The sequence below is a fragment of the Astyanax mexicanus genome, chromosome 17 (genome assembly GCF_023375975.1).
Source record: "Astyanax mexicanus isolate ESR-SI-001 chromosome 17, AstMex3_surface, whole genome shotgun sequence".
NCBI lineage: Eukaryota > Metazoa > Chordata > Actinopteri > Characiformes > Acestrorhamphidae > Astyanax > Astyanax mexicanus.
Genome location: NC_064424.1, coordinates 14,762,534 through 14,779,355, shown reverse-complemented (window position 1 = coordinate 14,779,355; position 16,822 = coordinate 14,762,534). Strand labels below are relative to the sequence as shown.

Here is a 16,822-nt window from a genome sequence, read left to right as displayed (position 1 = left end):
GTGTGTCTTTGTGGGCTGTAGGAGGGCATTGATTTTGTGGGGATGAGATTTAGGGGTGATGGAAGACTGAGGAGGTGAGTCATTATCACTGAGACTGCAGACATCGGCACCTTCTCTCAGGGGTGGGACTAACTGTGTGTGTGTGTGTGTGTGTGTGTGTGTGTGTGTGTGTGTGTGTGTGTGTAGTAAGTCATATTTTGCATATTTTTTCCTATGCAAAGGTGAGTGCAAGATGTGGGGTGGGGTTAATACGTGGTCCACTATCCCTGATAAACCCTCTATAGCCTCAAAATATAAATTCTGAGAGTTTACTTTTTAAATTTAGTTACACTCTTTTGAAAATAAAGGTGCTACAAATTGTTCTGTAAGGGGTGTTTTATGAGAACTTTTGACCAAATAGTTCTTGATGAAACCAAAAGTAGTATTTCTCTGTTAGCTGATCCTGGCAGCAGATCAGATTATATTTGCATTTGCCTTGTGGAGGAAAGACAATAAAGATTTTAAAACCACTAACCAGATATCCCATTTAAGAGTCAAGCTTACAGTGAGTAGTCTGGACTCAGGAATTTGAAATGTGATTGATTCCAAAGTACGTTTCATCTTGAGCCACAGAACACGCCATATTACAAAAGGCCTGCATGATGGCACAAATATCAAGTTTGCCTGGATAACTGGATAAGTTGGTATGTAGTTTTCCATCCTTAATCATTTTTTTAATGTTTATGATTTATTACTATGTAGTTTGTTTAGGTATCATCGACACACTAACAACATGCACTATAATGGTGAAGTACATCCAGTTGGATCCAGGTAGATTATTCTCAGAAAATCATTTGATATTCATCATAATAACTATAACATGCTGTCATATTTTCCACCACTTGTGACTGCATGCCAGCTGGATGCAATTTGAGGCAAGTCTGTGATAATTTAGGCTGCTTGATAGTTACATTACACTTTGAGGAAGACAAGTAATTTACTTTTGGATCAAGCAAAAATCACATGTTCATATTCATCCCAATGTTTTTTGTTTGCTTTTAAATCCCAAATTCCCAAAAGTGCATTTCTGTGATTGCCTTCATGCTTTTAAACATAAACAAGTCTGTTATGAGCTGTGAAATCATTCAGTTGCCAGCCTTCCACCAGAATGTTTGATCCACATGTACACACACTGTGCTGAAACTTGAGAGATTCCTGCAGGGTTCACATCAAACTGTGGGAAGCGTGCCAGGTCCCTCAGCACCTCTGCAAAAACCAATAAATAAATAAAAAAGTGCCTTCCCAAAAAAACAGTGAGAAATCCTGCCGTCTGTCACCAACTTAAAAACTAATTTCATCTTTTCCGAGGCAATTTCCTCGTCCCTCCTCCACGTTGCTTTGCCTCTGTGCGCAGAGATAACCGCTGTTTCTTTTGTGACATCCTGTCATTTGGTACTTGACATCAGCCTGGCACCCACTCTCACAGTGAGTCATCAGGGAGAGGCTAATGCTTTGGTGTCTAGACTGGAGCTGGGTTCCCCAAGAGCTGCTGAAATGAAGTCTAGTTCATGGAGCACTGCTGGGAGCGGTGTCTCCCACAACTTACTGTGCGTATAATGAGTGTATTCATAAGACCTGGTGGCGAAAGTAGCTGTGTGGATGTGGTGGCTTGTTTGCTGTCATGTTGGGTTAGGTGTGCATATATGCTGTTGTATGGAGGTGTGATGTACTGTCATGTTTTGTTTTAATAAATCTCTCCCTTTCTCTCTCCCTCTCTTTCTCCACCCCCAGCTCTCAATCTGCTTGGGCTGAATTGGCGTCTGAAGCCTACAGATGGGCATCTTGTCACTACCAGCCTCAGCACGGGCATCCCTGGCACTGGTGAGGTGGCAGCAGTGCCCTCCGGAGGCAGAGGTAAGAACAGCACACATGCCAACACATCTCAGAATCCAAAGCGCCAGCTGCTGCGAATGAATGTGGAGAGGTGGATGACTCAGTATTGGTGACAGCTTGCCAGTGTTCTGACCAGTCCAGCTTTGCTATTGATCTAAAAAGGTTTACAGACAAAAGTGTGCAATTTCTTCCTTTCTGCAAATATATACTTTAAATAAACAGTTTATTAGGAAACATGTACACCTACACTAACAGCCAATCATATCGTGTCAGGGCATGGTATGAAACCATGCAGATACAGCATATTTTCAGAGTTGACCTAGAATAGTGTAATAAACAGTACAATCATGTGAGCGGCAGTTCTGCAGACAGAAATGTCTTGTTAAAACAGAGAATGATAAGTCTAAGGCAGGCAATTGCCAGACTGGTTGGAGCTAACAAAAAGGCTACAGTAATTCAAACAGTCACACTGTACAGATTAGGTAAAACAGAAAAACATCTCAAAAATCACAACATTGTTGCAGATAAGCTACAGCAGCCAATTATGAAATGTTCCACTTTTTCAACCACCATCAGAAAGCTGAGGCTGCTGGTAAGGAAATACAATAGGCTTTTTTATGAACAAATCAAACAGTTACACCTCGTGTTTCATCACAGAATTTCCTTTCTAAGATTTAGAAAACGGTTTTTCATTTAATTTGCACTCCTCTGGTGGAAAAACTTACTGTGGAATCTCAGGTGAAAAGAACAGATTTTGGTTGGCATCACATATTAAATAACACTACACACCACATAATGTGTCTGCCAAAAAAAACACTTTTGATGTGTTAACATCTGTAAAATTGCTCATCTTTAGCCCATCCACGCCATGCAAGATGCTGAAACTCAGGTCCAGGTGGCCGAGGCTTTTGCATCGTCCTGTCTAGATTATTGCACCCTTTTATTGGCATACCAAACAAAACCATCTGCTCACTTCAATATGTCCAAAATTCACACATTCCTAAAATCTGCTTGCATCACCCTATTTCCACCCCACATTTAATTCAAACTCCTGCTGCTTGTGTACAAACCATTCCACCTACTTACCCATCATCCTGTACTCATGCTGCTCGACCCATGCATTTACAGTAATGGGGGAAAAAATCGGGACACCCATGAAAAATTCTTGTCTTTTTTAATATATTCAACATATTGACACATCAACCTTCATTTTAACAGTATTGAGAGATGGAGGTAATATAACTAAACTAGCAAACATAAGAAATGTCTATTAAAATAATCAGCTGCAGATGGTAAGAAAATTGTTAGATGACATTTTGGAGGAGCCTGTCTTATTTAAACCTCAGCCATTTAGTTTGATTTACTGTTGAGTACTGTGCACCCCTGGTTTACATATATATGTTACTGTGAACAATTAAGAGAATGTCTCAAAATGTATTTTCTTTCCCACCTCCTTTCTTTTTTTTCTTTTGCCACCACCACCACCATCTTGTCACTGTTGCCAATAATCACAGTGGTGCTTATTCATACGAGACTTGAACCTGTATCTCTGTAAAGCTGCTTTTTGACATTTGTTGTAAAAAGTGCTATATAAATACATTTTAATTGAATGTATGGTGATACAACATTTTTACCCATAGCCTACCCCTAACTTGAAGGAACTTTTACAATATGATATTTCTGTATACTTTTGATTAACCTGTAAAATAGTCAATTTGACGAGTTGCATTTCTAGGTGTTATACCAAATCTGACTACCTTACGCAATCCGACTCCTTTTAAGTGCACATCACACAACAGAATTAGCATACTGTATGCTAATCTTCATCTTCTATTGTTTAATGGTTGACAATAGTCAGCCTCAACTTCCTGTAATGGTTTAAAAGATCAAACCATCAAAGAAAAAAAAATATTAAACTGTAATTTATTATTTAATTTTATTATTTAACTTATTTACACTGTAAATTAATTTGACCGTTTGGTTCAAACCAACAGAATAGTCCAAAGGCCTGGACCACACATTTTAAATGACTGATTGAGTGAGTGAATGAGTTACGTGGAAGGTTCATTAGCTGTACTGCAGTTGATCATACAGATAATAAAAAAACGAGACAAGTGCATTGCTGTTCAGTATTAATTTGACAGTGTGACAGCCCTGCATTTTGTAAATGTGTTTTATTATAAAGCTTTGTGCCATGGTCAGTGTTGTAGAATGTGCTGACAGTTCTCGTCTTGTAATGTAATTTGACATGATGATGAGACTGTACTGTCATGCCGCCCACCACTAATCTTCAGTGTCATCATGTTCAGTGGACAGCAGCTCCTACTCCTGACCATTTTGCATGCACATACACACATACACACCACAGGCCTCTCTTCCCCTGCTCAGACTAATCTCTGAATACACCCACGAAGAAAGACATACTGTGAGTGTGAATGAGCCCAAGACACACAGACTGACTATGGACCGGTCCTGGTGTGCGTGTGTATGTGTGCGCGTCATAATTGTCGAGAAGTGGAACGGAGCTCTCCTGTGTAGAATTGGAGGAATGTAGGCGGAACGTGGGCAGGAAGATGGAGTGTGAAATGGTTTTGGAGTGTGGGAACTCTCTCTCTCTTTCGCTGTGAAGTGTTTTCTCCTGCAGTCTCATGAAAGGGTTTGATGGAGAGCTTTCTGTGGAGACTGAGGAGCTGAAGGGCCTCTACACATTGCTAACAAACATCATTTTATCTTTAGATGTAACATTTCATCATTAGATACAAAAATGTGTTGCCAGGATATGATTGGACTGGTTATTTGGTTCACTGGTTAGTTGGAGTCCACTGGGCTTATAGCACTGGGCTTAACTGAACAATTTACGAATAAATATACATTTTATCTCAATTCTGATTAATGAAAGATGCTGTGTGCAACAGACAGAGGGAGAAGAAAGAGAAGAGAGCTAGAAAAATTAGGAGGCAGAGAGCCAGCACAACAACATTTACCATAGTAGTACTTGTAAATACACTACAGTTCCCACAATACCTGCTAAATCTGCACCTTGCATTCTGCGGATTACAGCTTAAGGTTTCTGGGTGTAATTGTATATTCTCCACACAATTATGCACCAAATCATAGTGATTTTGGTATGAAAATACATCTTTATATAAACAGATCTTGAGTTTATTGGTTTCACAGTGAAACCGGGTTATAAACAGCCCCTTTTAGTCCACTTAACATATCATAATCAATTCTTGATTTAAGTTATTGCATTAAAAGCAGAAAAATAGCCAAGCATGATGATTTGAGGATTTGAGCTACTCATGAAAACAGTTAAATTATGATGTTTAGACGACTGTGCCACAGGCCCACCTCACAACAAACATATTGGTGCCACATATTATGTGCGTTTTGATTTGAATAGAGCTGTGATGTTAGTCTAAGCTCAGTCTGGCTTTGTCCAAATGAGAAGAGGATAGAAAGGAAGGGAAGAATAAGAAGGAGAAGAGACAGGACCGGATTTTATTGGCTGTGATAAGAGAAGTTCTGCATGGCTACGCTCATGTCAGGAGTTGTGAACCCACAGCCGATGCCAGTAAAGAGCAGAGTCCTCTTTAACTTAGGTAGCCTTTCTCTCTCTCTCTCTCTCTCTCTCTCTCTCTTGCATCCTCTTCATCTTTATCTCTTTCTTTCTCTCTCTCTCCCATTCTCTCTCTCTCTCTGCATATCTTTCTGTCCATGTGCTGTGTTAATGAGAAGGGCTGGAGCAGACTCCTGCTGGTTAGAGGCAGTGCAGCTTTTAACAGGCCTGCCACTCAAATCTGTCAGTATGTGCATATCTGTGTGTGTGTGTGTGTGTGTGTGTGTGTTCTGCAGCTCAGACAAGAGCTGATCAGTGTAGGGATAGAACCCCTGCTGTTTCTTTTGCACTAACCCTTTCTCTCTCCCTCACTCACTCCCTCTAAATCTCTATCTATCTCTCTTTTTCTAAACTCTCTCTCTCTCTCTCTCTCTCTCTCTCTCTCTCTCTCTAGTTTGAATGCAGTGGGAGTTTTTGCAGGCAGGGAAATAGTGAGTCTGTGCTTATCAGTGTACATCAGACACAGAGAACAGCATGTGGACTGACAGTTAACACGAGGAGAGCCGTCATGTGCTGTAACACACGCCAGCCTCACACCCTGCAGTGTATTTGCATGTGATGGAGACTGTGTGTATGTGTGAGTGTTTGCTTGTGTGTATGTGTGGGTGTGCTACGTAAAATCTAATTAGTTTGGAGAGAGTTTTCTCAAATGGTTTATACAAACGTTCGCCTTCAGTCATTCAAGTTGGCCTCGTTTAATTTAGTCTGCAGCTTGTACAGATAGGCACAACTTAAACATCAAGTAGTTCAGGGCTACAAAAATAAATGACTCATATGTTTGCCCGGAAGCACTGGAGGAGAGTAGATGTTTTTAGAGGGTGTTCCATACACACTCAGGTCCGAAATGTACCAAAACTCAAACTAAAAAGAAAAAGAGGGCTTAGAGTTAGGTTCAAGACGCACCCAACTGATGAGAAAGATGCCACTTTTAAGTCCAATTAAAACTTCTGCGTCGAACCTACGCCATAGCTTATGCCACAGCCCAATGCGTATGTAAGAAAGTGACACGACAGCAAAACTTTCACACTGAGTAAACAGTGTATTGCTTTGAACTTTAAATGGCTGGGTTTAGACTAAGTTAAACATATATAGCTTGTGAAAATGAAAAAGCACCATTATCTTGATGGTAGGTGGGAAGGTAAAAAGTAAAAAGGCTTTGACAGTATTCAGTTACGTACTATAGACTAACACTACAAGGTTTAGATTATATACTAATCTTAATAGTCCAGTATTTTACCAGTTAGCATGTAAAATATTAGTGTAACAGGTTTGATTGTAACAATAAGATTGATCAGATTGACAAAGCCAAGCCAGTGCTGCAGAAGCACATTCCAGGTACTGGTACCAGTACAGCATCAGTTGACTACAGTACAGGTGATCAATTACAGAGTTGCCAACAGACCCCAGCTCAGTTTATCTACAGCAGTTTCTCTTGTATTCATTTTGTGTTTTAATGATATTCCACTTATGTTAACAGAGCAACATACACAGACATGCCAAAATTGATGAACTGATTATGAAGTGTTACCATAGAAGATTAGTTGGAAATGCCTGTAATACCTATATAAGCTGTGCGTTGTCTTGTCAGTAGGGTTGAAGACCGGCCAACATGGCAAAGAGCAAGACAAAATGTTAAAAATAAAGAAAAGGAACCTTGCTTTTTGCATTTGAGTTTTTTGTGTCCTTTTATTTCCCTATTGTACTTAACTCATACTGAACAATGAGGCTCCCACTTAGAAGTGTGAACTGAAACGTGACTTTTATTTACCATTAAACCCCTAGTACGGATGAAACTTTACTGCTGCTTGCACTATAATACAAATGAGGCTTTTCTCTGTGTGTGCATTCTTAAAAATGCTGTTTGTTGCTTTGTTCACTTTAGTTTTATACTCACGCGCTGATTCGCAATTCTCTCACCGCCGACGCTGATTCAAATGCTCCGTCGGCCAAAACTGTGCTGACAGGGGCCGACTAGAGCCAACTGTGATGGACGTAAGCACAGGCTGCTGGCGGTAGTCAACCACTGACCCTCATCAACGGCTAATATATCTGCACTGGCAGCGTCGTCTTCCTCTAAGTAAATAGAGCCTAACAGGTGTATAGACCATTCTGTAACGGCGACAGCGCCTTGCTTTCATTTATTTATTTATTTAGCTGTGCACTCGCTTACTGTCATTTTCTTATCTTCCAGTCGCTCTCTCAGTGGAACTTGACGCATGTGTGTTAGTGTGTGAGTAGGGGGGCAGCTCTGTGATGCTGCAGTATTCTCTCAGGGGAGAAAGCATAGTTAGACTTTGGGTTGATGGCTTGGCAGCCCACTCTGCACACTCATTAGTACAGTGCACAGTCTCCGTGGGATAAAACGTGTTGATCTTCCTTCTTAGTCTCTCTGCAAATATTTTCATATGGAGCAGAAAATTATCTGTCTCTCTCTCTCGCTCTCTTGACAATAAAGCTTTTCTTTATCTTCTTTCTCCCCTTTATCTCCATCCAGCTAATTGTGTATCTCATCTTTCCTGTCTCTCTCTCTTTTTCTCTGCCCTCTCTCTCAGGGCCATGGCTGTTGAGGAACAGCAGTATAAACAGTGGGGAGCTGGAAGTGGGCCGGAGGGTGAGTCAGGAGGTTCCGCCGGGCGTGTTTTGGAGGTCACTGCTGCACCTACGTCAACCGCACTTCCTCAAGTTCAACATCTCCCTGGGCAAGGACGCCTTGTTTGGAGTCTACATGAGAAAAGGCCTACCGCCCTCACATGCCCAGGTACACTATATAATACACACCACACCATAGCACACTGTCCACACCTCTCCCCTTCTTCTCTGTAACCTGCTTTAGCATTCTGAGCTCATCAGCTTTTAGTCTGGCATCATTCATCATCAGTCATCATTAGATGGAGTAGTAGCAGTCTTCGTGAACACCTCCATATGTTTGCATAATCCTGGCACTAATGCCTAAAACCCTTTCAAACTCCTAAAGGGAATTGTTTAGGTAATAATCAGATTAACACAATTTATAACATACTCCAGATGCAGTCCATCAGCCAGACATGCTTTATGTATATGAAGGGAAGTTTGGCTGGACTAACTGTGCTAACAAACACTGGTCATGTTAAGCATAAGCTGTTTAGTTGTGATATAAAAAAAAAATCAGGAAAATTTAGCAGCCTCAGAATGGCTTGTAATGTTGAGCTGACGTAGGTATGTAAAAGGAGCTGGAAGCCTGCAGATTAACCTTTCCCTCATCATTGTGTGAAACACCAGAGTGTTAAAAAAAAAATTACCTCCATTATCTTTGTTTGCCACTGCACATATCAACTCACATAAATTCTTTTCCATCTTCTCCTCCTTGTAGCAGAGTTGTGCAGCAGGAGGCAGGTAATCCTCTATGGTTTGGCTCCCATGGTGTTTTGAAACAACAGCTTTGCTATTCAGACAAATTGTGATACAGAAAGTACAATAAAGCTCTTAATGATTTCCTGCTGTATGAAAGATGTTTTCAGATCTCCAATTAATGTTAACCAACAAATGTTGGTAACAGTTTACTACGATGAGATGTGTTCTATATGTATAAGCAACATTAAAATCTTCAGTTTATACCTAAAAAAAAAAAGTCAGATAGCTAACATTTCTTGACTGATTGAATTTGTTTGGTGTAAGTGGTAAATCAAAAGTCTTTATTTTTAGCAGAAACATCTTAACAGATATTTGCTAACTTTTAATGGCTGTTGCCAAACAGTTTGAGACATCTTGGACATGTGTGTAGTTCTGTTGGCCCCCTGACAACACCAGTCCTACATCTAGGAGCACAAACGCACCAGAGAGTTCCATTTTTGTATTCAGCATTTCAGAATGTCAAAAGCAGCTTTTGAAAAGCCATACGTCATGATCTGACAGAGTGTTGGGCCAGTTTACCAGCTACCCATGTAAACTGCTAAGAGAATCACCATTACAGTATACATGCTGGATACTGGTGCAGAGTATAGCATAGTGGGAAAATGTCTGTGGTAAGCATAACAGTTCATCGTTATGTATACACTATATGTCAAGCAATTAAAAAACAGTCCATTGTATTACAGGAAACATTGTGACTTCATCATTAAAAATAATTTTCCACTTTATCATAAAATTGAATAGATAGAAAACCCAAGTGTATCTATTTATTTCTTTCTCTGTCATCTCTCCCTCCAGTATGACTACATGGAACGTCTTGACGGAAAGGAGAAGTGGAGCGTGGTGGAGTCTCCACGAGAGCGTCGCAGTATCCAGACAGTGGTGCAGAACGAGGCCATCTTTGTGCAATATCTGGACCCTGGCACATGGCACCTGGCCTTCTACAATGACGGAAAGGAAAAAGAGCCTGTCTCTTTCAGCACAGTGGCTCTAGGTGCGCATTTATCATTTATATGCCCTTTCATTACCACCCATCCTACTCCCTGGCCTGTTTCACACATACTACCTTGGCATGGCATGGCATGGCATGGCGTGACTGACGCAGAACATCTTACTTTACATTACAGCACCAGTGTTAGTAGGTTGCATAAGCAACACATCACTGCAAGCAGTGCTACATCTACAGAAGAGGCATATGTATCAGAAAGATATGTTTTACTCAATGACAAAAAAACTATTAAAATGAAAATAGGAATTTGCTTTTTATTTCAAATGAAAAATTAATTGTCAACCATGTTTTGTTACACACTCACTTTCTGCTATGCCTTTACGATATTGGGGAAATGATGTTTGTAGAACTTGCAAAATAAGCTATGAAAGCTTCCTCTATTAGTTGTTCCACAGCATAAATGCATATATGTGAATAGCCAACATGCACAAGCAATAGTAACAGCCATACTCCTACTTATATCCGCATCTACTCTACCTCAGTTTGAATGCAGAGTGGTTTAGTAAGATCGTAAGTTAGAGTTAGAAAAGGGAGTAGCGTACAGTACAGTTGTCAAATAACTGAGTTTTGTTAAAAAAAACTGTAATACAGGTGGAAGTGTATGTAAGTGCTTTAGAGCACCTGAGACTTGTAAAGAAATGAATGGCATGAAGAAATAGTGCGTAATTGACTTCAGCTGGATGGATTCCTGTGACTTGTGTGGTGCTTTGCTGAAGTGACATGGAGAGCAGGCACTTGGGTCTAAGCAAGCAGAAAGAATAAATAAAAATTTTGAGCTGCTCTATGTCCAATTTTTATCAAATAGATCCAGTGTAGTTATTCAGTTTAAGGCCAGAACTATGAAAATAAGGGCACTTGCCAACTGCCTACTGCTGTAATATGTTAGTAGTCAATGTAAAATGACTCTTAATAAGGATCATTTGAAGATAAATGCCTATAATTAAAATCTTGGTATTGGTGTGTTATTAGGATTTGGCTGCCATTTGTTAGTGTTATTATGATGATGTCTTAATTAGCCAATGTTTCTGAATAAGCAGAAACAATTGAGGCTTCACACACTCACTAATTTTTATTATTAGCTATAATATGAGGTAAAATAAAGACAAAGAAAAGTGCTTTTATAAAATCTGAGTTCATTAATTTTTATCTGTTTAATCATCTTTGATCTAGCATTTGTATATCTACATATTAAGTTTGAATATAAGTTTTCGAAGTGATATTGTCACATGGTAAAATTATGATAATAATTAATAATAATCAAAGTTGGAGCAGAACATTTATATAGGTAAAGGGTTTGTGGTATATTTTTAATGGTAAAGACTATTGCATTGCAAATTTGGTTATTAATTTAACTATAATATAAATATATTTGGTTCTCATCCAGGGCTGCAAGGATAAGTATTAACAACTTAATTAACAATTAACAATTTGTTAATTCTCCTAAAAATAACTTCTGGCAAAATACTTTATTATTTTTAGGTGAATAAAGATATGTCAAACTATTGAAACATAAACAGAGATGGAAGGCATGACAGAAATAACTGTTGATTAATTGACTAATTGAAAAATAATCAACTGACTAAAATAATCATTAGTTGCTACCCTTTTATCAATGAATATAGTCTTGGTTCAAAATATAGCTGGTTTAAAAGATACATATACTGGATTTATACAGTGATATAATTGCTGTCATTTGAAATGAAAACTTCAGGTTTGTCTCGTCTACATTAGTCAGTCTGTGTCTTTAGCATGTTCAGTCCTTCTGTTCTGCCACTTTGCAGATTCTGTGCAAGAGTGCCCCCAGAATTGCCATGGTAACGGAGAGTGTACGTCAGGAGTGTGTCACTGCTTCCCTGGTTTCCACGGCATGGATTGCTCTAAAGGTACCATTTACTGTAGTGGACTTTTCTAAAGGACTTTTGTGCTGCTCACATTATTGCTTTCTGTTGTGGCCTTCAATCCACCTGTGGCTGAGCTTTAATGCCAGTAACAGTGCAATTTTGAAGTAGTGTGTAACTAACAGTATATTGGATGTCAGTATGAGTTGAAATGGAGATGGGCAGTATAAGAATATTTTATTGTTATTGTGATACATTTATTATTGTAATAAACAATATGACTTTCTGAGCATGTTGTGGATATCCTCAGTACCCAGAGCAAAACTGACATTGCCAAAGGCATTATTCGTCCTGTATATTTGATGCACTGCAGCACATTTTTGTATATTTTTACAATATTACCCGCCCCAATGAGATCTAGTGTATGATTGCAGATTATAGGCCACACCAAACATCAGAGCTCTTGTACATTAATTGAATTTTGGTTTAAAATCAGATTCACATATCAGCCAAAAACCAACACAAGTTCCAGCGTAAGAGAAATGTTGAACATTGGATACTTAACACTATGACCTAAAACCAACAACCTGTCAGTGTCTAACAACGTTGAACATCACATTGTGTGGAAGTTAAGATTATGCCATTTAGCAGGTGTTAGTTTTGGTCACCATACCTGACAGCTAAATGCAAATTATATTGGTGTATGAAGGTTGGAAGATGTTGAATTTGGGTTATTTAACATCACAACCAACAAAATATCAATGTCTTCCAAACGCCATGTGCCAATATCTGCATTTATTTGTGCATTTATTTATTAATACTAACCAAAACCCAACATTTTCCAAAAATTACTTGCAACGATCATTTACATTTATTTGTGAGGTATGGTGTCCAAAAGCCAACATTTGTCAAACGTCCAAATGCAATTTAAATTGTAAGATGTTATTCATGTAACCTAAAATCTTCCAAACATTACATTCCAATGTCATTTACATTTATTAATGAGAAGGTAAAGTGACCAATATCCAACGTCTGCTGAACATCACAGGCTAATGTTATTTACATTTATTCCTTTATTTCTGAGGTATGTTGTCCAAAATATGATCACTCTTCCAAGCATTACCATACCTTACAAATAAATAATTGTAAGTAATGTTGAGTTGACGTTTGGTTACCAAACATCACGTGTTAAAACCAAATAAATATCATTAATATCTAACCACTGTTTGGCATCAAATTGACTTTGGCATTAGATGTTTCCCTGGCGATACATTTTGGTCACCCAACATCAGAACCTACACTAAATCTATCCAGGTTGGTGGCCAGCTGGGAACCTACTTTGAGAACCTCAGCACTGCATGCTTAAATAAATGTTTAGTTACTGCAGTCACTTTGCGGTGTTGAGTAATCTTACAGAGCAGTGGTTTGGTCTCTGAGTAAGAACTGTTCAGAGAGAGAAGAGAGATGGAGAGAGAGGGGAGCCTGCCAGCTAACTGCAGGATGAAGCTTGTTTAATGCCACATCCTGTATCTATCAGAATTCGCTGCTGGTGATATTACTGTAGCTCCTTGGATTAATTATATATGAGTCATATTTCTTTTGCACCACATCCGTGGGAGTTTGAGAGTGGTTATGTGACGAGGTGTTTATGCCTCACTGTGTGTGTGCTTCTTGTTTATTGTAGGAGATGCAGGGCTTGTTATTGATCTTTCCCATTGCTTTTGTACCATTTCCTTATGAACAATGACTTGCTACCAGTTCAGCTCAAATGGGTCATGGATACTCAGTAACTTTTCAAATCTCTGATTTCTCCTTTCGTTTCTTTTCGTTTCTTATCTTATCTTATCTTATCTTATCTCTTCTTAATGAAGCTGTTTGTTTCTCTCTGTCCTGATTCCTCCACCAATGTCCCTCCACTTCTCTCTGCTCTTTCCTGCCTATCTTTTTGCAGCGGCATGTCCAGTGCTGTGCAGTGGCAACGGGCAGTACAGTAAGGGAGTGTGCATGTGCTACAGTGGATGGAAGGGGCTGGAGTGCGATGTACCAGTAAGCCAATGCATCGACCCAGAGTGCGGTGGCCATGGCACCTGCAGCCAGGGCACATGCACCTGCGCAGCTGGCTACCGTGGTGACAGCTGCGAGGAAGGTGAGCCTGGGAGTATCATACTGTAAAGCACTATTTAAGCTAGGTTCATTCTTCCAGGGAATGTGTGTTAGTGTGTGTGTAGTTCTGGGACAAGTGGATCAGACACAGCAGTGCTGCTGGAATTTTTAAACAAATATGTATCTGTATTTATCATTAAAACAAATATTCTTTTGAAATTACTTGCATAAAAAAAAAATTGATTGAGGTAATCTATCACTTACCCCAGATGCAGTATGTCAGCTAAGACATGTCTTGTATTTGACCTATAGATGTTTAGTTTAGATTAGTAGATGTTAGGCTAAGGATGCTAACAAACACTGTATTTGAGGCTGTTACCCACTTAACATGTTGTGAATAAACAAGACAAAAAAAGATTTACAACTGTACACATGACGTTAATCAAACTTTTTACACTGGATGCAATACTAATTTAGAAAACACAAATTAGTTTGGAAAGCACAAGCAGGCAGAATGTATTCAGAAGCACTGAATCAACTGTGAAGCAAGGTTTTAATTCACATTACTGTGAAGCTGTGCCTCTAAAACAGCGGCAAGCTGTGTGCTGAAACAGCTCTAAGGTTTAATCACCCTAATAAAACTCTCTGTTCTTTTTTCAATAATAACCTGCACAGTTTATTCTTCCTGAGATCCGCCTATCGGCACTGTCTCAAATCACATTATATTCCCTACATAGTATGCTACTTTAAAAACAACGCACAAAATAGTTAAATAGTGACAGCTTATTATCGTAAATAGAGAGTTGTCTGGTTGACTGCTGAATTTAAATGACTTTAGATCACATCATGTACTGTTTGAGTGGAAGTGCTGTTATTTTACAACTTACAAAGGGGAGAAGGAGTTATTTGAGGTAGACTCACATTGAGAACACTGTGTGCTGCTTTTGGCAGAGTAAAAAAAGGAATGAAGAGTTCTTTTCCAGTTTAAACTTTGTGAAAGCTTTTATACACAGCTTGGATTTACATTAACAGAGTTTGAACTTTTTTCAAACCCAGTCGCAGCTCCAGTGGTGAGGCGGATAAACAATGAGTTCAATTAGAGATCTAGATGCCATATGCCTATTATCATACACCAACAAAAAAGAGCTGTGTTTGGTGGAGAGAGCTAATGTTGGCTGCAGTAAAAGGCTAAAGTAGAGCAGAGGTTGGAATAATGTTGTTTGGTCTGATAATCCATCAAGCAGACTGTTATCGGCAAAAACCTAGTTTTAGCATTCTAAATTGAAGAAAAAAATTCTCATAAAAACGTGATCGGCATTGTTTTTTTTTTTTTTTTGAAATGGGTACCATTTTGTTTACCCAACATGTGTCATTTCCACAAAAAAAAAGGCTTGAAGCAAAAAAAAGGCATCAAGCTGTGTATTTTAGCAATTTTCTTTAGTAATTTTCTAAGACACGTTTCTGTAGCATTTAAAGGATTTAGTAACCTCATTCCTTTCACCAATATTTTACAGAAATCTATGTTGATATGCTTATCTATGATGAATCTTTTCACATCTTGATTGTTTATAATTCTGTACAGAATTTGCCTTTTTATAGGAAAATTAATTCAACTAGAATACGACTTGATTCATTCTCTTCAGGTGACGGTGTGATAGTAAAATTGCTTTAATTTGTATCATTGTTTCTCAGTACACAGTGACACACACACACACATTATTACTAAGACTTTGTCTCACACACTATTTCACAGTGCCTGCCCTCTCACCCAAAAGCCGTCTTCCTATGAGATTCTCAATTTCCGTGTCTGCTCTATATCAATACCTTTACCAGCCGGGGTACATACATCATAAGCGTTATGAAGGGGATTAAATTGGTGTTATTGATCGGGCTTTTAAAGAATTGGCCTGAAACTGACTCTCCCACTTACTGTGCTGCTCATATGAGCCGCTGCTCCTCTGGAAAAGGAGAGATCCCAGAGGTGAGTTTAGAGGAGTGAGGTGAAAGATGAGTGGCTGCAGGAAAGGAGAAGGAAGAAGGAGATGTGTGAGATTGTGATTTTGTGTGTGTGTGTAGGTAGTGTCCATATAGCAGAAGCATCCCAAGTGCTTTTCGAAAACCCACTTGAATGTCTTTCTGTGTTCCTCTTTCAATTTTAAAGACGTATCAGTGTGACTCGTTCACTGTTTCTCTTCTTTTATTTCTCTTTCTCTTACTCACATGGCATTGTACCACCTCTCTCTCTCTTTCTCTTAGTGGATTGTCTGGACCCTATGTGTTCTGGGCACGGAACGTGCCTGCAGGGTCAGTGTCACTGTAAGCTGGGCTGGACGGGGCCTTTGTGTGACCTGCCCAGAGCGCAGTGTCCTGACCAGTGCCACGGCCACGGAGTCTATAGTGCTGATACAGGCCTCTGCAGCTGTGATCCCAACTGGATGGGTCCAGACTGTTCCACAGGTGGGTATTCACTTCATTCTCTACTTCTCTTCAGTCATCTTTTCCTCACAACCTCCTTTTACTACATACACTCATCAACAACAAAATGTTTGCAAGAATACAAAGATTGCAGCTAATTAAAAGATACAATTTACCAAGAACAATAAATTATTTAAAATTTATACTGTTATAGGCTAAACTTAGTCATATTTATTAAGCTACACTTACAAAGTTTGTGTAAAGCAACATGTTAGACAGCTCTGCATTAAGTTGTAGTAGTGGTATCTAATGGTGTCCTACGATATTCTGCCTTAGGCAGCTTGAATATTCATGCAGTTTCTGCAGATACTGGTGATGTGGCTGGCCATGGCATAGCATGTGTCTTTAAGGCAAGCTCTTAAGACAAAAGCAATTTGCGGACAAGCATTGTCCTGTCGGAATGGCACGACTACCCACAAAGTGTCATTCCTTTTGGTGCAACTTTTTTTTTTTTTAAACATTGAGTGTAACTCTTCACTTATCTACACTTATTCGCCCTCATCTCTTCGATTCACTCAG

General features: G+C 39.2%; 1 protein-coding gene across 6 annotated transcripts in view; it reads left to right on the top strand.

Annotated features, from left to right (window-relative positions):
• Positions 1-16,822, top strand: part of tenm2b (teneurin transmembrane protein 2b) — a 386,378-nt gene that overhangs the window by 342,416 nt on the left and 27,140 nt on the right. For 5 of the 6 annotated variants that reach the window (XM_049466164.1, XM_022676169.2, XM_049466163.1 and 2 more), the window contains 6 exons: positions 1,771-1,893; positions 8,044-8,249; positions 9,677-9,872; positions 11,669-11,770; positions 13,677-13,871; positions 16,085-16,285. In XM_049466164.1, coding sequence (XP_049322121.1) covers positions 1,771-1,893; positions 8,044-8,249; positions 9,677-9,872; positions 11,669-11,770; positions 13,677-13,871; positions 16,085-16,285 — 1,023 coding nt within the window. Of the gene's footprint in view, positions 1-1,770; positions 1,894-8,043; positions 8,250-9,676; positions 9,873-11,668; positions 11,771-13,596; positions 13,872-16,084; positions 16,286-16,822 lie in introns of those variants that run through there. The other variant, XM_049466165.1, reaches the window with a different exon arrangement.